The 22,300-nt window shown below is 39.0% G+C and overlaps 2 protein-coding genes across 8 annotated transcripts in view; one reads left to right on the top strand and one right to left on the bottom strand.

The window, feature by feature from the left end:
* LOC139934416 (uncharacterized) overlaps positions 1-9,363 on the top strand; it is a 56,715-nt gene extending 47,352 nt beyond the window's left edge. For 6 of the 7 annotated variants that reach the window (XM_071928663.1, XM_071928676.1, XM_071928690.1 and 3 more), the window contains 7 exons: positions 935-1,057; positions 2,626-2,865; positions 3,612-3,783; positions 4,310-4,467; positions 5,893-6,022; positions 6,937-7,176; positions 7,503-9,362. In XM_071928663.1, coding sequence (XP_071784764.1) covers positions 935-1,057; positions 2,626-2,865; positions 3,612-3,783; positions 4,310-4,467; positions 5,893-6,022; positions 6,937-7,174 — 1,061 coding nt within the window. In that variant the 3' untranslated portion in view covers positions 7,175-7,176; positions 7,503-9,362. Of the gene's footprint in view, positions 1-934; positions 1,058-2,625; positions 2,866-3,611; positions 3,784-4,309; positions 4,468-5,892; positions 6,023-6,936; positions 7,177-7,502 lie in introns of all 7 variants that reach the window. The other variant, XM_071928683.1, reaches the window with a different exon arrangement.
* A 1,783-nt stretch (positions 9,364-11,146) lies between these two features.
* Positions 11,147-22,047, bottom strand: LOC139934484 (RNA transcription, translation and transport factor protein-like). The gene is made up of 7 exons (XM_071928735.1): positions 21,885-22,047; positions 18,982-19,106; positions 17,594-17,693; positions 16,208-16,303; positions 15,631-15,779; positions 14,554-14,602; positions 11,147-13,750 (listed from the first exon to the last, which is right to left on the bottom strand). The coding sequence occupies exons 1-7, from the start codon at positions 21,940-21,942 to the stop codon at positions 13,596-13,598; spliced, it is 732 nt and encodes a 243-aa protein (XP_071784836.1). The 5' UTR covers positions 21,943-22,047; the 3' UTR covers positions 11,147-13,595.
* Between the last annotated feature and the right edge of the window lie 253 nt (positions 22,048-22,300).

The raw sequence follows: 22,300 nt of genomic DNA, 5'->3' as shown, positions 1-22,300 counted from the left end.
AATTGGAAAGTATGTCGCTGTCTGTACGCCTTTTTAGTAAAACTAAGACATATCATGTGATGCTCTGTTAACCAATCACAATGCAGAATACCTATAAGGGGTGTTTTTGATATCTCTTAGGACTAGTCCTAAGTTAGGACTAGTCCTAACTCTATGTGAAATCGACCCCTGGTTGCTTATGGGATATTACCCTAGTTGCTAATTGGAAAGTATGTCGCTGTCTGTACGCCTTTTTAAAGACATATCATGTGATGCTCTGTTAACCAATCACAATGCAGAATACCTATAAGGGGTGTTATAAAAAAAAGTAAACTTCCCGCTACAACCATGTGTAAATCTCTTTTTTGGGGAGTGTTGGCTCTAAAAAGAGCCAGTTTTGATGTTTCGAACAGTATACTCGGCTCATCTTCAGGATAAGTTCTTTAAGTTTCTGCTTTGAATCCATAGTAAATATGAAATGATTGTTACAAATTGATTATTACAAGTAGGGTTGGCAGTGGTCTGGTTGTACTCGTCTTTCTTTAGTGGTCACAATCTTTCTGTTTTTACATTCACTTACTTTTGCACTTTAAAATAGTGCATATTTCTAGTGTATATTGTATATTTTTATTGTATATTGTATATTTCTCTGTTTCTTGTCAGTTTTGCTTGTCATTTTTTGCTGATTTTATACCTTTTTTTATACCTTGTGTTAATTCTGATAATGACTTTGTGTTTATCTATACCGATTTTGTTTTTAAGCGCCGCGGAGCTTTGTTTTCGATAGAGTTGGCGCTATTATTTTTATTATTATTCAATGAAAGCTTTTACACTGTTGTGTAACCTTGACAGCCCCTTCAACTTGTATGTCTTGTGTAACTAAGATTTAAAATTAGAAATTTTAAATAAAATAATACACGAGTTTTGACATGACTGACTATTCTCACTACCATAGATATCGATGAATGTTCATTGTCTGGTTCCCCTTGTCATCAGTATGCCTCTTGCTACAACGTACGAGGAAGCTTTTCATGCTACTGTAAGCAGGGTTATACTGGAGATGGCTTCTCCTGCGAAGGTAAGGCTCTGGCTATCGCTGTGGGTGGTAGCCGCAGCGGCAATGCTGCTTAAGCATGAAAAGCACAGCTAAGCCCTGAATAGTTATGCTTACCGGAATTTGGTTACCAAAATTATGTTACATGAACAATTTGTGACTGGTGTCCTGCTCATTACTTCTTGCAGAAATTTGTTAAACAATATTTTGTTTTGCTTATAAGTAGCTCTATGAAATTGTGCCAAAGTATTTCTTATCAGCAGTGTGTCGGTTCGAGTCCCTGTCTTGACACTTGTGTCTTTAAGCAACACACTTTTTGCCTCGTCCTTGGGATTGGACATAAAGCGGAAGTTCCTGTAAAAGAAGCTAGTATACTTATCCTCCCCTAAAACGTTCATAAATGTATTTTTCATATCAATTATTACAGGAAATTCTCAATAATCACAATCTCTTAAGTCTACTCGCCGGTTTCACTGCAACTCATAAAGTAGTTGTAATAAAATCATTCATCCTGGAACCAACTTTCCATATACTTCACCTAATAAACAAGTACCTGTGAAATGTTGTCGATATTTGTGTCAGTAAACTCACAAGCAGTGACACCCTAAGCCTTATGTTTATGCCTCATGAAATTTTTATCAGAGAAAGATCTTGTCGAAAACTGCTCATTCCCAAAGTACGGATTCAAGTTTGTCAAAGGCAAATTCTGCTCTGCTTTTATTGGGCGCTCACCTGACGTTTATTGTAAATGAAGAAATAAAATATGGTATAAATGTGGTATATATGAAAAATTGTTTTAATGGCCTGACGTTTCGACCCTAGCAGAGTCTTTCTCAAAGGCTTCAATGATAATGAAACAATTAATCAATCAATCATCCATAAATAATTTGTATAGCACCTAAATCCAAAGTCTGCTCAAAGGCGCTGAGGCACAGAAGTAATAAAAAGTCATTGATGGTAGGCCTCCTGAAACAAGTGGGCTTTCAGAAGTGCCTTGAATGTGTTGGAGGATGTTGTGTCCCTGATGTGATTGGGAAGTTTATTCCAGAGTTTGGTTCCTTATACCGAGTAGGCTCTATCAGCAAAGGTGATGTGACATGTTCAAGGCACTACAAAGTATGGTGAACAGGAGTTATTTGACCGAAGGATTCTCGGTTCAACACGTAGAGTTATATATAAGAACTAGAGGGTGCACTGGCCTATATACGCGCCCCGGTATGCAGGCGGCCATTTTCTAAGTTGACAAAACGGCCATCTCACAGCGTGTGTTGGTGCGGCCATTTTGTAAGTTGAACAAACAGCATCGCGTGAGCGTTCAATAAAAAACAACTCAAACGTGTAATGTATTTCATATTCGACGCGCGTATAGAATGGCGCGCTTTTCATCTTGCGGTCCCGTCGCGTTTGTGCAGGAAGCATCACCAGTGCGCCCTCTAGTTCTTATATATAACTCTATGGTTCAACACCAACTTGCAAGTTCATGATGTAATGAGGGGCTTGTTGATATGTAAGGCCTTGAACATGAGAATGATGACCTTGAAGTTGATGTTAATAAAATTGTTGATAATTACTTCTGCGTTTCAACCTTTCAGCGATTCTGAGACCAGATAGCGGAGAGGGTACCCTCATCTATGCCCGTGGGATGGCCATCATGAAGATGCCTCTCAATGCACAGAAGCCTGGCAGTAAGATCATGTTCCGCTCTGGCCAGACCATCGTTGGACTGGGATACGACTGTCGGGATGAGTACATGTACTGGACGGATGTCTCTGGACGAACCATCAGCCGCGCTAACATTGACGGCTCAGATGTCCAAGTGATCGTCGGTCGAGGTAAGAGGAGAGTGAAGTGGTTTAAGCCTGGTTCATACTTCTTGTGAATTCGAGTGCGATGCGAATTTGATGTGAGTTTGCAAGAGAGTTAAACACAAGTCAACTGCTGCGAATTATGCGTTGCAAATTTGTGACGTCAACAATCGCTTTCCATTTGCATTTGCAGGAAGTATTTACCTGGCTTTAGATGTCGTCTTGATAGACGACATCTTTATAATCGGCTTTGGTTTTGGCTCTTAATAGTGGTCCACTGGTCAAAAGGCGAGTGAAAACACCTGATGAGGATAAGTCAAAATTCTTAAGAAGCGATCCGGCTGGCTAGTTCAGTGTTGAATATGATAACAAGCAAAAAGCACACACTCAAATAGAACAGAAGCAGCACATTAAAGTATTAGATAAAATATCCGCAAAATATAAAACCTATGGGATAAACATTGCAAAGAAAACATTCAGCTAAGATCATTAAAAGTCATTAAAAGTTTTTAAAAATTTCTTTAAAAATTATACAAAAGGTTACAAATGTTCACAGGTAGACTGTTCCAAAGTCTGATCCAAACAAAGTCTGATCCAACTTGTCCCAGAAAGAATCTTTTAGTGGACGCTATGGCAAGACCTGTGTGATCTTGGGTTGATCTAAGCCCTTGACGACCAGAGTTGTATTTATTTTAGAAGCTCTTGTAAATAAACAGTTGAAGTGCCTTAGCAATTTTGTACACGTTCACTAAAATTGATTGTCCCCTAACCAGGTCTGAGTAGCCCTGAGGGTGTGGCTGTGGATTGGCTAAGCCGTAACATCTACTGGACTGACTCTGGCTATGACCGCATCGAGGTAGCCAACCTGGACGGAGGTAACCGTCGAGTCCTCTTCAACAATGACCTGGCCAACCCAAGGGCTATTGTGGCTGACCCTATCGGAGGGTAAGTCCAGATACAAGGTTATCAGATAGAGTATTGATTTTGGGGTTGAACAAAGAATTGACTAGAGTGGGATTCGAACCAACGACCTCCGGATAAACGTGCCGGCGCTCTACCAACTGCGCTATCTAGCCGTATATTGGCGGTGTCCCTATTTTGTCAATATCTTTGTTCGGGGGTGCCAGTCAGAAGCCATACAACCGCTAACTGCCGTGTAGCCAGGGATCACACCCAAGTTACGATACAACCTGGGAAGATATAGTATTGTAACACTTGTAACACATGTTATGTCTGCTGCCGCCAGCGTCTTAAAGGTCTCCTATTGGGATGGACTTGTGAGTCTGTGGTGGTGGGAGTGCCTGGCACAACAAAATATAAGCTTGTACAATGATAATATTACTAATAGTAGCCATTTATAATGCGGCGTGTCTAACTTGACACTTCACATTTGTGTGTGCTACCGGAAAATTCCGTAGTTTGGCAGATATTGGTTGAATAACGAATATATTTATCTGTCCCCCTCTGATAGCATGCTGTACTGGACTGATTGGAATCGAGATGGCCCAAGGATCGAGCGTTCTCATCTTGATGGAGGCAATCGCACCGTCCTGGTAGACACAAATATTGAGCTTCCCAATGGCCTGAGCTTGGACTATACATCCAGTCAGATATGCTGGGCTGATGCTGGTAAGTCAAACATCTATATATCCCTTCCCTCAAATCCTACATCTCTATCCTTATTTATCTTCAAGTGCGCGCTAATCCTCCAATCAGATTCGCAGAATGGAGTGGTGATAAAAACCTATGTTGCACGGCTAATATCACTACCATGCGTATTGTGTGTTCTATGTCACGCGCCAAGTTTGCTTGAAGATAAATACGTTATCACACGCGCGCTCGTGGAAATGCGAAAAAATATAGCGCGTCTGCGTCCCATATCCAACTCGGCCTTCTCGGTTGGATATGGGACCCAGAAGCGCTATATTTTTCCGTATTCCACTCGCGTTTATGTGATAACTTATAATATCTATCATAAAGAGAGACTGATAAACGTAATATCAATAATAATGTATTTGGTTGGCTTGTGTGTAAAGCGCTCGCCCCTCACCAAGGTGACCCTGGTTCCATATTCGGCCAGGACCATATGTGAGTCGAGTTGTGCGTTGGTTCTCTGCTGTGCCACAAAGGTGTTCCAGACCATCCGGTTTTCCTCCCTCTGGAAAAATCAAACACTTTCGATCTCTGGCTGTGCGTCGTGGTCATAATGGGTTGATGTGGCTGGCTGCCTAATGCGCCCTTGCAAGCCTGCTTCTCGAACACATTGTAGCCGCGTCCTTCGCAATTCAGCTCTTAGCTGCGAGTAAGGATGATCAGCCTCCCAAATTATCGTTTATTTTACGCTTTTTCAGACCAAGTAGACCCCTCAAAGCACCTTGCATCATGACTATTGTTTGTATCACAGTTTTCAAAAATTTCTTAAGGAAAGTTGGCTGTACTGATTGTCCTTTCCCATTATCAAGCCTAGTATGCCAGCAGCATTCCGCACAAATGCTAAATATAGAAACTCAGTACCCGGATCTCGGACAATGCTTGAAATTTCACATACGTCTGTGTCATGGTCGAGCAGTTAAGAGCACCGGATTCAAGCTCTGGTGTTTGATCAGCAGAGTGTGGGTCCGAATCCCGGGCAAGACACTTGGGGAGGTAGTGCTTTCTGCTCTACCGGCCAGGCTTCGAATTGATGATACCCAAGCCTACATTCGTATGGACTGTAAAAGGGGTAACCCTGTTTCAGCCCTAGGAGTAGGTGGCACAGCCTCTGGGAAAAAATAATTGTAGCCCACACCTTGAAGTGGCCTTCAGGCCTTGTGTGTCTGGCGACTTACATAAAAAAATAAAAATTTAAACTAAAAAAAAGCTTAATGTTTACAGTCTTGCGCGTCATTGTGGTGATCACGTGAAAGCTAGGTTGTGTAATGTTTGTCTGACATAGGAGTACGATTGACGACATTAGTGCGGAGTGCTATTACATTAAATCCATTAATCTGATAGGACAGACTTGTCTCTGACCAAAGTTTAAACCTCCCGGCTCATCGTTTAATTCTCCCTCAGGGACCAAGAAGATTGAGTGCATGAACATGAATGGCGATCCCTTGACCCGCTTCACCGTCTTCCCATCCAGTAACTATCCATTCAGTATAGCATCAGTTGGCTTTAAACTCTACTGGTCCGACTGGGACACGTAAGTATTCATTAAACCTCATTGCTTCTGAAACCCTTAAGAGACCATTCATAAATACCTCAGACAGTTTCGCTATTCCTTTGGGTGGAGAGCGCATCACGTGGGGGTGTTTAAACGGTTGATAACGACCAGCTGGAGCTGTTTATATCATCGGTTGTTTTCGAATACGTTACGATGCATACTACGCGAACGAATGCATGTCCGAAAAACTGTCTTAGTCATACAAATGCAACACACGTATGGAGCTCAAGGCGATGGAAAACGGATAAGTTTCTTACTTTATTACGCCTTTTAACCTAAAAGTTATTTATGAATGAGAATAAAAGAGTAGTGACTCGTTCTTGAACGGTCGTTTAAAACCTTGCAATGTCGTGGTCGTGCAATAAAGGCCCTCGCTTTCCTTTTTTGCACGGCCACGGCCCTGCTGGTTTTAAACAGCAGTTTTTAAAAGAACTCGTCGCTACCCTTTTTTCCCTTATTTACTTCTGTAAAATCATCTCTTATGCCCATCATGGCAAATATATCAGTTTTTTGTGTGACAAATTTTGTCCAGTTGGCACGCCGGATCATGGCTCCATTTCGTAAAGCTGTTTACCAGAAAATTACTGCTCGACAAATTTCTTTGCTAAGTAAAACAAACTTTGTAGAGGGCACCACAGAAAAGGCACAATGCACCACGGATGCCCTGGGTTATTTGGAGGCCTGAACTATGTTAAAACCTGACCATCTTAACATGACTAAAAGCCCGGTTTGTACTTCCTGCAATGAATGCAATACCAGTTTTGCTGTGACAAAATAATTTGCAACGAATAATTCGCAACAGTTGAAATGTGCTCAACTCATGTGTATCGCATTCACAGGAATTAACAAGGTTTTTGCAATCATTAAAAACTATGCTTTCTTTTTTATCGCAGCAAAAGCATACAGAGTATCAGTAAGACCGGTGGTACAGAGAGCGCCAGTGTCAAGCTCCCTCGTGGAGGTAACGGTCGCGTCTATGGCATCACTGCTATCTCAACCTGCCCCAGTGCCAGCAATGCCTGTAGTAATAATAACGGAGGATGTAGCAGTTTGTGTCTACCTATCCCTGGAGGCCAGAGGAAGTGTGCCTGTCCATCCACCCTGGAGGGCAATGAGGTTCCATGTGTGTAAAGGTAAGCGGGAAACATCGGGTTACACACCTGGGCCCAATTTCATAGAGCTGCTAAGCAAAAGAATTTGCTTAGCATGAAATTTCTTCCTTGATAAAAACAGGATTACCAACCAACTTTCAACGTGATTTTCAGGATGAGCAAACAACAGCTAAATACCAGTAACAAGGGATATGCAACAAGTTGAAATTTGGACTGCTATCACCGCGACAGACTTTAAACAACTTTTCTACAAATCTAGAGTTTTACAGAAGAGATTATAGACCCAGATGTCTTGTTTTCCTGTTCTAATAAAAAAGGTGTTTTTATTTCATTGTCCTCTTTGACAGATTCTAAGCGTGCTACCGATGTGAACTACAATTAATGGTGCTCACTGCCAATGACTACCCGTCAACAACATTTACTTCCTAACAACACCTCTGATTGGCTATCAACTTCAAAAGAGTCTTTCCCATTGGACAACAAAAAAGTGAATGAAACAAGCCTCTCCATTGGTGTATACTTATGAAAGCTCAAATGTCATTGGACAGTCAATATTTTTTAAGTGTAAACACCAGCAAACCATGTTGATAATTTGTTTTGTTTAGGAAACCTAGATCAGATTTTATCGCGGAACACAACAGAGAGCAAAAATGTAGATGTGTTTGTTTTTTTATAAATAATCATTTGGCATGCTGCACCATACTTTCTAATTGTTTTAGTTGTAGATTTTTTTAAACAACTATACAGTGAAATATTCACATTTTGTTTGAGTGATGTCTTTCTTTTTTGTTCTTCTTTTTGGTTTTTTCTTTCACTACAATACTAAGAGTTAGTTGTGGACATCTTAAATATTTTATAGGCACTTAGTCAATTATTTATGTTTTATATAGAGGTATAACCATTTTTTTTTTTAGCTCACCAGTAACTTTCAATATATTCAAATGATTGTGCTTTCCAGATTTGTCAAAAGAAGCATTTTATTTATCACACTCAAAGCATTGAGCGGTTTGGTTGATGTCACAGAAGTTTAAAAAACAAAACCTCAAAGAATTTGGTGGATTACTAATTAAAGGCAACAATAATCTTTTGTAGAGGATAGGTTTTTTTTTCAGAATAAGCCTCTTGCTGATAGGGTATCATACCGCCAAACAGGGCCCTCACTGAGGTCAAAGGAAGACTTACTGTATCATTGGCTGGGAGTTGTATGTGCGCAAGGCGTATGCGTTTCCATTGTTTGGTCGTAGGCGATGGCGACGAATGCAATGGGTCTGTAATTTCATTATACATGTAAACACATTGAGCCCTCTGTTTGGGTGTTCATGTATTAACCTAATGACAACATAGACTGGCATTGTTTATCTATCGTTCAACACCATGTGGATGATATTGATTGGTCAAACAGTATGGGGGTTGACTGTGCTGTACTGTGTGGGTGCATGCACAACAGTTTATGTAGATAGGACGTGTGTTTTCTGGGCTGCTGTCAAAACGCCTGGAAGTCATTGTTTAAAACAATACAGACCGGAGTTGGATTCAAAAACTATGATACAGTATAGTGGTTTTATGCACTGAAATAGGACCGCTGGGATAAGAAATATCAAGTTTTATCTGATTTCAGACTTTTTTTTATCTGCCTGGCGAAAAATAGTCATTATTTATTTCCGATGTGAAACAAACCTGCTCTATGGTTAGCCCTATAAAGGACTCTTTCTCTGTACACAGGAACAGAGTCCTAACTATTGAGGCCCGTTTCTGGGGCGGAAAAATTTCACAGCTTCATAACTTAAATCTTACCTGCAACAAGCCACTAATTTCAACAGATTCACATTCCATGGCGGCATACATTTTTCTGCGGTGGGTTTTGGTCCTCATATTTTCCTCACAAATCCGTCATTTTCGTGAAATAATGCAGCTTCCAACGTTAAAAAATTCCCGTTTCGATCGTTTTCTCACAGTGTTGTCTGTTGTCGTGCGTACGCGTATACATTCGCGTGCAAGACGCATGATGCAAGCTTAGACGCATGAATTCTTGGTCACCGTATCTTGACTGCACAGCGTTAACACGCAACACAATTCAAAATTTGCGCGTCATGCGTCTTGCGTACACACGGCAGACTGTGAGAGTACGAACAAAAATGGGAATTCCTAAACGTTGGGAGCTGCATTATTTCATGAAAATGACGGATTTGTGAAGAATATATGACGATCAAAACCCACCGCAGAAAAATATATGCTGCCATATAATGTGAATCTGTTGAAATTGGTGCTTTCTTGCAGGTAAGATTGTTATGAAGCTGTAAAAATTTTCCGCCCCAGAAATGTACCCTGATGTCCAGGACGTCACTGTAGTACAAAACGAAAGTGTAAGGCTGCCAGGGCTACTCTATGGTGTACTTCTCTAGAGTGATGTTGATGATGCTTCCTAGAAGCTTCTTGAAATTGATAACTTTAAGGGTTACCAAGAGGACGTAGAAGAGCCATCATTTCATTTCAAAATACCTCCTAAAACAGGGATCCTAGGTTTAGACTTGTTTCCTCAACAGTGACTGTCCACCTGGGACCAAGAGGAAAGGGCCACTTGCTTTTATAATTCTTGTGTATAGGCATGTGCAGGAACTTAAAGACACTGGACACTATTGGTAATTGTTAAAGTCCAGTCTTTTCTCTTGGTGTATATTCAACATATAAAATAACAAACCTGTGAAAACTTCTATTTCTACTGTAACACTTCGGATAATGCAGTAAGCGTAAAATTATTGTGTCGGACTGTTTTTTAAACAACTTTATATCTGTACTAGGCTTAAGAAGGGGGCTGTATATAGCATTTATAACAATCTGGTAACTTAATTATCTAATTATGATCTTTTAAAAAATTGTTTGGTGAAATGTTTTAATCAAGACGGTAATTATTGTCTTTTGTAATTCGTCATTTTTAATTATCTAAAACCCTTACTCCTGCGACCTTTTGGGCAGCAGGTGGCCTCAATCCTCCACTCCTATCTCACACTACACCAAGTTGTTTGGACTTGGATACAAATTGGAATAACTGACCCAACGATAAGCAATGGTTATTTGGGCCCTCGGTCCTTCTGAATCCTTTGTTTTTGTTAAGAGGGTCTAGAAGGATTTTGGAGGGTAAGGGTTGGTTGAGAACCTTTGAGAGTTAGACCTCTCAAAACCTGGGCCCAATTTCATAGAACTTCTTACGCAGACGATATTGCTTAATAATTGTTTGCTTAGCATAAATGAGCAGGATACCAGTCACAAACTGTACACAAGACATGGTAATGTGGCTGGTAACCTCATTATAGGTAGCATAAATTTGATGTGCTTAGCGAATTTTTATGGTTAAGCATTTCTATGAAATAGGGCCCTGCTGTGCTTGAAACTAATATGTTAGACTTTGAAGTTATCTAAAGATGTTCACCCCAACCTAAAGAAAGTCAACTTTGATCACCGCATACTCTGACTACAGAGTAAAATTAAATTTGTATTAATGCCAACATTCATCAGTGTATTCCAATTGTGAAATATACATACGGAATAAGTTTTTTCTTTTTATGTGGAAGTTTTAATCAGGTCACTTGTGTATGGTTTTAGTTGTTCTACTTTTTGTATATGAATATATAATCATTTCAGTCATAAACTTTCAGTTACTTGTTTCAAAAACGCTTGTGTTTCTTTCAAGGTTTATTCTTTGTAATGACTTTTTATGGAAATTTGAATTTTTTGTTAAAATTATCATCAATATGAATTACGCTAGTTTGGTAATTTGTTAATTGTTGGGAACTAAATTAGGGGGCTGTAAACGTCTTTTTGATAGACTACAAGGGGCGGATAATATTTATTATAAGTAAAATAACAGCGATTTGAAATATTTGAAGTCAACGTGTACGTGTGTATGTAAAGTAGAGCTTTGTATTTGTCAACCAAAAGATTAATCCAGAAGACCTTGAAACCTGTGGTGACACAAATTGATCTCGATTCATGTCACATGTTTAGAGAACCATTTGACAGCTGGTATAGTGACCTAACCAGATGCTTCATTCTTGAAAGGGCAAAGGACCCAGGCAGATTCTCCTTTGAAAAGTGCATCTCTATGAGAAACTCAACAGTTTCAAGGGGCACCAAGGCAATGACCAGGGGCATGGGGGAAATTGTCTCCCTTGCCTCTGTGATGTATAAGGCCTGCCTAAACCTGAAGCCCACTTTCAGCTGATTTCCAGTTTCATTCACGATTTAATATATCACGGTGTGATTTGGTTGTGTTTTGTTTGCAGTTTGTCTTATTGTATCTAGATAATTAATAAAAACATCACTACACATAACCAAATAGTGGGAGGCTTTTCCAAATCACGACCCTCCAGCTTGGGCTCTGTTCGCTGATTTGGAGCAGTGTACATTTTTGAACGCTTAGTTCCCAACATCGAACAGAGCCCGGCGAGGTTTGGAAAAAACTTTTCAGAGTGATGAGTCTATGGTTTGAACCAACAATACATACATAAGGAGTAAGTAAACTGACCCAAGATCATACTATTTGATTGTTAACATTCATTATTACACCACACTGTATGTAATTAACAAACCAATGGACAATTAAAACAAATGCATTTCCAAGAAGTTGCTTTTTATTGTCCTGTCTTTCCTGTTATTCATGCTCAGTGAACATCTTTTGAAAGCTCTTTTTTTATATTTTATTTGCTTTAAACATTCTATACTATTGATTCCATTTGAATGTGCGAAATCAGAACATTCCTTCCAAAAGCAGAACAATTTACAAACTTGTGAAGATTTAAGTTTGCATGGTGGACACGTTGCCTTGGATTGGTCGAGTTGGTCTTTAAAAAGCGTTTGTAACCTTTTGTTATAAAAAGCATATGGTTAGAAAGATGTTTTAAAAGTCGAATACAATGATCCACACAAGTTTGCCTTGAAATTGCGTGGTTTTCCTTTTACTTTGTGAACTAACATGGCCCACCAATTATGGGAGTCAAACATTTGACGATGTAAAAGGAAACCTGCGCAATTTTGAGGCATGTTTGTGTGGATTATTGTATTCTACTTTTCTACATTTTATAACAAACGGTTACAAATTTTCAAAGACCAACTCGACCCATCCAAGGCAACGTGTTCCTTTAAATTTAAGCTTTGCTTTTACAGATAAAATGAAACAACTAAAAGGTCTACCCGCTTGGAAGTTAGTTAAATACATAATATATTTTGTTATGTGTAATATAATTATAATTGTAATATGCGCTTTATAAGAACTGTTTGTAATTGTTATTATTATATTACAAGAAATCGCATCAATATTCATTGTGAACATTTTAATGCCAAGTAGAGAAATGAATACAAAAGGGTTATCTTTCCACAGTGATAAATATTGTTAAATTAACCAAATTTCAAGACGATAATCTTGTTTGTGCCATTTTGGGTAAGGCTTTGGGCTACAACAGCCAATACAAGGATTTGAAGAAAAAACCAAATAGCAAATAAACGGATTTGTTCTTGGAGTCCGTTATACTGTACGGCTCTAAGGCCTGGACCCTTACTATAAAGCAATAGGCTCAGTTTGATGTCTGCTATTCATGCATGCTGAGGATGGCTCTAGATGTGAGCTGGAGGGATAAAGTAAGGAACAAAGTGCTCTATGACAGCCTGCCATGTATCGCAACAATTATCAGAATCAGGTAGTAATGTCCAAATTATGAAGTTATGAATAAAAACTTTTTTTAACCCTGTTTTTTGGTACTATGACCAATATTATGAGAGACTTCAGCTTTAAAGGATTTGAGGCATCGCATGGTAAGGCTTCCTTCGTTCGTAAATTCATCATTAAATATCAAATGAAATCAACTCACGTAAATGCAATATTTTATGTCAACTCTTGATGTAAACAGTAGTTGATGTCCAGTGTTTGAGGTAAGTACATCTCCAGCACATCATTCTCAAGCAGCACACAACTGGAGCCACATTCAGCACCATATATTTGTGTGCTGTCGCCCAAAATACAATAGTTGCAGTAAATGTTGCACGTTCATTGATAAACTTCAAGCTTTAGACGGTAACTTCAATCAATTTGTACAGAAAGAACAACCTTGTGCTTCGCGCTATTTTTTTTCCAGAAGTGGAACGTAGATATGCGATTTGAGGCATTGCACGGTGAGGTATCTATATATATTTGGTTTGCGGTTTGGAACGGAGATATTTAGAATACCTGTATTTTATGGCTCTGCATCTTTTTCCTAATACGACAATGCTTTATGTAGCGTTTTGTTTGCAGCTTTTTTTTGCATGCAAGTCTACAAGTGCTGGAGTCTTTATGACCAATCTTGCACACAAGCCAATTTAGGTACATCATGCATTACATCAAGGCAAGCCAAGATTAAATGAACCAATAACCTAACAATGAGCATCACAGTCTACCCTCTGACCCGATGTCACCGTCCGACCTTGCCGAGTTTCTGATCTGTCTTGGGATTGGCTGTGATTGTCTGGACCGCTACTATGGATTCGTTTATCTGAGTTTGTAGATCGCGAAGTTCGGACACATGAAGAAGACGTAGGATGCGAGCGGCTTCATCCAATGCTGGATCTGCAAACAGCAGAAACAGAAAACAAAGGCTTGGAATGAGAAACCACACATTAAAGTTGCTCAGTATTTTGAATTTCTATTAATGACAAATGTTCTAACATCACAAGGCCATGGACGGACACTTCAAGAAGAGGGCTACACTTAAAGGGTTTGGGTACTTTTTGTAAGACACAAGACACAAACATTCACAGAGTCAAACAATTTCACAACAATAATTTTCATGTCAGAGAGAAGAAACGTATTTTAGGATGTACAACAAATTTACGCGACTCTCCTGAAAACATTGTTCTGTGATTTTGACTTTTTTACTAAAAAACTTGAAAACTAATAAAGCTGAAACTTCTACAGGTAAATAATATTACAAACATCTTCATTCACAGTAAGTAGGGATTCATGTCATGGCCAAAAACTTGATCTACAAGCGGTAACAAACCCCTGATTGGGATGTCAACTGTTACCAGGGGCACGTTGCCACCTACTCCTGGGGCTGAGACAGGGTTACCCCCTTCACAGAGGGTAAGGATGTAGGCATGGCGGGAATCATACACTAGGAGCCTGGCAGGTAGAGCAGAATGCACTACCTTCCTAACTCTTTACAAAGCAATCATTGTTAAGTGTCCTGCTCAAGGGCTCAAGTGTCATGACCGGGATTGAACGCTCACTCTGTGCTGAAGACATCACCAGAGCTTAGGTCCTGTGAGCTAGACCAGTTGGCCAAGACACGCCACCATGAGACAGCAGCTATGCAATAGAAATGCTGAGATTCAAAGTCAATTGTTTTCAGAAAACAAATCAACGCTTACCTTCTGTAGAAAATCCTAACTCGTAGTTATTCAACTCAAAATCAACACCCTGGGAAAATTAAGAGATGGGAAACAATATCAATGAAGTTTAAGAAAGTATAAAACATTTCCTCGGACCAGCGTAAGATAAACTGTTTAACCATTATTGGCCCATTCTTCAGATGGGATGTAAAAACAGTAGATCCAGTGTGTTGTGTAATGCACACAAGAACCTATTATCACTAAATAGGAGTGAGGTTTGTATCGATCTTCATGGCAGTCGCTGCTGAATGCGCCACAGCATCTTGTAAACCCTTTCAAGGTGCTATATCAATTGGTCTTATCATTCAAATAATTTGAAAACCTGTCTTAAAACATTGTTTGTTCAAACGCGTTGAGTCCCCCATTCTAGCTGTCATCACCAGTAAGTGTTTTTATAATAGTTGAAAAAAAATAGTTCATAGTTCGACGTTTCAACCCTAGTAGAGTCTTTTTTTAAGGCTAAAACAATGTACCAAAACAAGGCTAAATAATAAAATAGTTCATGGTTTGATGTTTCAACCCTAGTAGAGTCTTTTTTGAAGGCTAAAACAATGCCCCAAAACAAGGCTAAATAATATAAGTTCCTAGAAACACAGCCTCCTTCCAACCTTAACCCCATTATCCCCAATGATCAAGCTTCCTTCCACTTCCTTGACCATGCACTCAAGCCCATAAATTACCCATTACTTCATCAGTTAAAGGCAGTGGACACTATTGGTAATTACTCATAATAATTAGTAGCATAAAACATTGTGAGAAACGGCTCCCTCTGAAGTGACAAAGAGAAAGAAGTAATTTTCCACAAATTTTATTTCGAGACCTCAGAATTAGATTTTGAGGTCTCGAAATCAAGCATCTGAGAGCACACACTTTGTGTAAAAAGGGTGTTTTTTTCTTTCATTATTATCTCGCAACTTCGAGCTAAATTTTTAACAGGGTTCGTAATTTTATGCTTATGTTGAGATACACCAAGTGAGAAGACTGGTCTTCGACAATTACCAATAGTGTCAAGTGTCTGAAAGCGACGTCAAAAAAAAACAAACAAAAAACACCTACCTCATCAGCAGTGACAGCACCACCTTGCATTAATCTCTCTTGAATCAAGACACTAACTGCTTCTAGTGTAGTCACTGGGTCATAGTGCTCTGGTATATTCAGTAGTAAACAGATCGACGCTAGACCTGCTTTGAAGTTTGGTTCATTCACTGTAAACAAAAAAACAACACAAGATTCTTTTACAGAGTTTCCAACTATCTTACGCCTTTTAACCAAAGGATAGGAATGAAAGGGTAGTGACTCGTTCTTAAACGGCCGTTTAACATCTTGCAGGGTCGTGGCCATGCAATAAAGGCCCTCGCCTTCAGCTTGGGCCTTTATCAAACAGCCATGACCCTGCCGGTTTTAAACAGCCATTTAAGACCTCGTCGCTACCCTTTTATTCCCCTTTTCATCAAATTCTATAACAAGTTGTAGATTATTGGCGCTCATGTTAGAGGTTACAATTAGTCCCTGGATTAAGTTACCTGAACTTGACATTTTTTTAGCAGACTCATAAACTAACCCTGTCCTGTGAGTGGTACAGGGACAAATCAGAAAAGGCGAATCCAAATGGTAAAAAAAAAAAAAAACTCACCGTCTAAATGATGAAAAGGATCGTCAGAAGCTGGATGCGAGGAGGATGAATTTTGCTGTGAAAGACCATTCCCAGATATCGCCTTGTAAGTATCCACTAGAATTGTTCAAATCAAAGTTGAGAATGGAAAAAGATTAAAAACAGACTGATAATATCAAATCTCTAGACTGTGCAAGTAACTTAACAATGGGACCCTGTTTAAGTATGCGAGTTTGTTTCCTCCATGCAATGAAGTGTCCCCAAAATGTTTGTGTATGCACGAGACTTTCATGGTCTATAAACACTTTTGGGTGATTTTTTTTCTTCTTTTCTTCTTGTCTTTTAGTTTTCAAGTCTTTTAAAACTATTTTTATTTTGTTTTGTTTTGTTGGAATGTGACTTTTTGATGTAAAGTTCCTTTTGAACATTTGTTTAATTGTCATGAAACACACTAGATTGATCATATTATTTCAGAAGTTCATAAAATCTGTAATTCAGCACTGTGATTTTGAAGTTCATAAAATCTGTAATTCAGCACTGTGATTTTGAAGTTCATAAAATCTGTAATTCAGCACTGTGATTTTGAAGTTCATAAAATCTGTAATTCAGCACTGTGATTTTGAAGTTCATAAAATCTGTAATTCAGCACTGTGATTTTGTTTGCATATTCCAAATATTACAACAGTATCAATGAACAATTACTTGAAAATTAACTTATTTTCATTTGAATGATGAATGATGGCGATCTAAATGTTTGCCTATTTGGGGGAATCATGCATATTCCAAGTGTAACCTTCTATATATGTGCCTTGGATCTATTTTGACTGATCTTGTGCGTAACAAATAAATTTTAAATAATAGCTATGACCATTACTTTGTCAATTGTAGAGCTACAACAACTCTTTACAGAGTCTACTTGTACCTGTTCACAAATTATGTTACTGCAAACCTCCTTAGGGGTTCAGACAGCGTACAACGTTAGACCTGAACAGGTTTAACTTTCGAGGTGGTTGTTGGTTGTTCCCCTTACGTTCAGACAGCACTGAGTTAAACCTGATACGGTTTATCTTAGGTTTTAAGAGGTCAAAGCAAGCGCAACTCCGTTACTCTAACATCCGGTTTATTGTCCTGTTCATTGGTAACCGTGTGTTTACAAAATGATTGTAAGTCAAACCGGATGTGGTCTTTTTTATTCTGTCCGCACACAGTGTCAAAAGATAAACCTGAAGCGGTCTAAAGATAAACCCCCCTCATTGGACAATCTATCTTTTGTGTGTTGAACTCAATTCCAACTTACTTTAGAACCATTCAGACACACAGAGTTGAACTCGATCGGGTTGAACCATGAAGTAATCCGACTTTAGTACTGTTTCTGAAAACCTCATAGACCTGATAAATCAAGCTTACCATTTTCTCCGTAGTCCAACCTGACTGCTTGAGCAAGCAGCCATTCACAGACGCCTTCTCTGTCACCAGCTTCCACTGGACACTGTATATCCTTCAAATACTTTGAAGGAAAGTTCAAAAAAAGATGGGGGGTTAGGAAGTTGCAGGATTTTTTTTCTTTCCATTTATTTATATATTTATTTCATTACACATCCAACAGCGCAAGCACAAAAACTAACTTTAAGTTAAAGACACTGGACACTAAATTGGTAATTGTCAAAGACCAGTCTTCTCACTTAGTGTATCTCAACATATGTGCACAAAATAACACAAACCTGTGAAAATTTGAGCTCAATTGGTCGTCGAAGTTTCGTGATAATAATGAAAGACAAAACACCCTTGTCACACGAAGTTGTGTGCTTCCAGATGCTTGATTTCGAGACCTCAAAATCTAATTCTGAGGTCTCGAAATCACATTCGTGGATAATGACTTCTTTATTGAAAAACTACGTTACTTCAGAGGGAGTCGTTTCTCACAACGTTTAAACTACTAACAACTCTCCATTGCTTGTTACCTAGTAAGTTTTTCTGCAAACAATAATTTTGAGTAATTACCTATTTAGTGTCCACTGCCCTTAAGACAATAAGAGCTATGATTGAGACCATTTTGTAATTAGGAAAATTTTATCAATGTTTTATTTTTCTTCAAAATTTGAGATAATGAAATAAATGGTCAACAAAATTTGCCAAAGTTTTTACCCAGAAACAGCCTTGCTCAAAACGGTCGCATTATTCACTCTGGAAAATCATTGTAAATCCAACAATATACACTGTGGGCAATGTGTGTATCATCGCACTATGCCAGAACAACTACTGTACGCAGGTCATCCGCACTCGTACTACTTTCCGCATGTGTTTCTTGGGAAAAAAATCCAACATCAGACACGCTTTAAGACGCCCGGTGTGAAAAGCACTATATCAAAACTGGTTATTGAAGAGCTAGGATATTATAGGTTATCACACAAGTGCGAGTGGAATACGAAAAAATATAGCGCTTCTGCGTCCCATATCCAACGAGGCCGAAGGCCGAGTTTGATACGGGATGCAGACGCGCCATATTTTACAATTTCAGAGTTATTTCGCTACGAAGCGCACAAAGTTTAGAATGTAATTTTTGCACTGTCTGTATACGGAGAATGACGCATTGACATTCACAATACGCGCTGTACAATAAAAACAGAGGAAGTAGTATATAGATTTTTATTTCCACCTCCAGTTCAAGCATATGATTGGTGGATTAGCACGTACTGGAAGTTAAATGTAAATATTACAACTAGGTGTAGTAGTTGCTTTATTTTATAAAAACTACAGACAAGACCCAAGACCTCACAGTGCAGCTGATAGTTTACCTTTTGATATGCCTTTGGCCAATCACCACTGATGAAATTTCTAAGCTCTCCTCGTTCTTCTATCTTGTACAATCGAACCTTTTGATCTTCAAGCCACACAACCAGATTACGCCATTTCATTTCATCTACAGGGAGGAGTTAACAAGAGCCAGCAAAGTGAAGACTATTCATGTCAAATACTTATTGATACTGTACTAATTTATATTATGAGTACTGAATAAATTGATCAGCCTATCGTTTTTGTTTTTGTTTTTTTTACAATAAAAATTTAACATAAGTTGGGCACAATCGGATGATCTGTGCAATAGGTTGTATGCATGCAACTGTAACTTCACCCAAAAAAAGAGGAAATTACAAAATTTCAATGATTTTTTATCAATAGTATTTGTCAATTTTGAATGGTAAAACTGAGATTTAATAGATGTTAAATTTGCATCGGGGATAACAAATATTAATTTTGGTTTTAACCGATACACCGATGTGCATTAGCACTGTACTTCCCCCGAGTCCTGTGAAAAAATACCACAGGCATGTTACTCGGATGGTATTGGAACCCACGACCCTTGCAGTTCTAGAGCAGTGTCTTACCAACTAGACAACCAAGATTGCCCGGTAGCTAGAGGCAGTTCGAATCCTATGTTTTGGCAGCGGGTACCGCAACGATAGATGTTAAATTTGCATCGGGGATAAAGAATATTAATTTTGGTTTTTACCCACCGATGTGTGTTAGCACTGTAGTACTTCCTGAGTCCTGCGAAAAAAATATCACAGGCATATTACTCAGGTGGGATTCCAACCCACGACCCTTGCAATTCTAGATTAGTGTCTTACCAACTAGACTACCAAGATTGCCCGGTAGCTAGAGGCAGTTCGAATCCTATGTTTTGGCAGCGGGTACCGCGACGATATAATAGATATTAAATTTGCATCGGGGATAAAGAATATTAATTTTGGCTTTTACCCACCGATGTGTGTTAGCACTGTATACTCAGTACTTCCCCGAGGCCTGTGAACAAATATCACAGGCATATTACTCAGGTGGGATTCCAACCCACTACCTTTGCAATTCTAGAGCAGTGTCTTACTAACTAGACTACCAATAGGCAGTTTCATCAAGTTGATTTCACGTGTACCAAAACACACACACACGCAGCCCCAAAAAAAAAGAACGAAATGTATTAAATCATAACTCACATTTTGTACAACTCACAACTATGAGACTTGACAGCAGGCAGGAGCATTCTCTCTTTGTGCTTACATTTCAAAAAATTTTGAAATCGGATGAATAGTTTCGGAGATATTGTAAAAAATAGAGAGCAACGACAGAAACCGAATGCTTCACCTCGCGTGTAGCGCCCATTCGTTTGTGCATGACGTCACCTTTGAACCCCGTGGACAACGGATTTCGGAAATCTTCGGAAAGCGCCGAAGAAGCCCGAAGACGTTTTTTTGCGATGAGGGAGCACATGTGTACACAAAATGAGATAACGATTACATCATCGTGTAGCCGATAAGATTCCGCACATGGTACATCTAGTCGCATAGCTTTTACCATGAAAACCTATTTTTGTCAGCGTTTTCCGTTTTTTGAATCAAGATTTCTTCCAGAGATAATTATCAAAATTGAATGCTACTTTGTCAGTGGTAATTCCCATACTTTTAAGATTAACTTGTGAAAATTTGGTGTAATTCGATTATGTATTCTTCTCCCTCCGAGAGGTTTTGTTCAACCATTTCTTGCAAAGTTGTCCTAAATACGCACATGTACATGTACGTCACACAGTCTGCAAACCTCCCCATCGGTAGAGGGCGCTCGTCATATAGTGCGTCCTCTTTTGCCATAGGCTGTGCGTTAAACTTGGCCGTGGCCGATATGAAGAAAAACATAACAATTGAACTTGAACACAGGTACGTTTTTTGCACGATCCACGCTCATTAAAAACGGTATATCTCTGCAACCAAACATCCGATTTCAAAATTTTAAATTGATTTTTACTCCTTATAATACACCTTAACAGACCACATCTTGTCAGAGAAAAAATCACCTGCATTTAATTTCACTGAAACTGCCTACTACCAAGATTGCCCAGTAGCGAGAGGCAGTTCGAATCCTATAATCTAATAAATTTGCAACGGGGATAAAGAATATCTGCCTCTAGCTACCGGGCAATCTCTGTAGTCTAGTTGGTAAGACACTGCTCTAGAATTGCAAGGGTCGTGGGTTCGAATCCCCCCGAGTAGTGATTTTTTTTCACAGGACTCGGGAAAGTACTGAGTATACAATAACTTGCTAACACACATCAGTGTATGGGTAATAAACAAAACTAAAATTCTAACGTTGGGACGGAATGTGCAGGGCTAGCTACACTGGAGTGGAGCCTTCTAATACTATAGTAACAATCCTACCGGAAAAAAAGTTTTCGTACCACGCCACTACTCCTAGAACTATTTCGGTTTCGTCCGGCTATCGTCTCCCGTAAGAGACGATAGCCGGACGAATCGAAATAGTTCTAGGAGTACCACGCCACCACTTTTTCATTTGATTGAGATTGACGATATGAATTTACCTCAATGAGATATCCCTTTTTTTGTGTGAAAATTAGTAAAAAAGTGGTGGCGTGATACGGAAAGTTATCCATCCTGGAAAAGTTTCCGTATGGCGCCACCACTTTTTCATTCGAAATAAAATAATATAGTATCTAATTTACCTGATTGACATATCCCTTTTTGTAAAAATGAGTGAAAAAGTGGTGGCGCCATACGGAAAGTTATCCGTTTTCTGCCAATGTATACTAAAATATTGAATGCATATTCATTGTTCATACAAAACTGTGTTTTGGACACACACTTACTCACTGACCATGCCGACAGTCATTACGAATAAATTTAGTCACGTTTCTTACCCTTTATATCGAGATCAATTTGATGATACTGCAGAGCTTCTAATTTCCTCTTAAACATGACGAAAGACCAGACCCTCACTTTATGAAATGTTCAATCAAATTTGCAAGAAATCAGTTATTTTTGCTCAAAGATGGTGCCACGATGACAATAAAATGAACATGCACAAACGCATTGAGTTACACTGGACACGTATCCAGTGTCAACACACGACTCGATCGATACTATTCCAGACACATGGATATGGGTACCAGTCTGTTGAAGGTTGACCTTTGACATTACCAAGGCATAACATTTGCATGTAACAAGTTTACACCAATGGGAGCAGTTTACTTTGAATTCTCACTAACAGAAAAAAAACACCAATTTAATACCCAAGCCGACTGGGTTTAAAAAACTAATTTAAAAACAAGAGCTA

The sequence above is a fragment of the Asterias amurensis genome, chromosome 1 (assembly GCF_032118995.1).
Source record: "Asterias amurensis chromosome 1, ASM3211899v1".
Lineage (NCBI taxonomy): Eukaryota > Metazoa > Echinodermata > Asteroidea > Forcipulatida > Asteriidae > Asterias > Asterias amurensis.
Note: the sequence above shows the minus strand (reverse complement) of the source record. Positions and strands in the feature narration are given on the sequence as shown.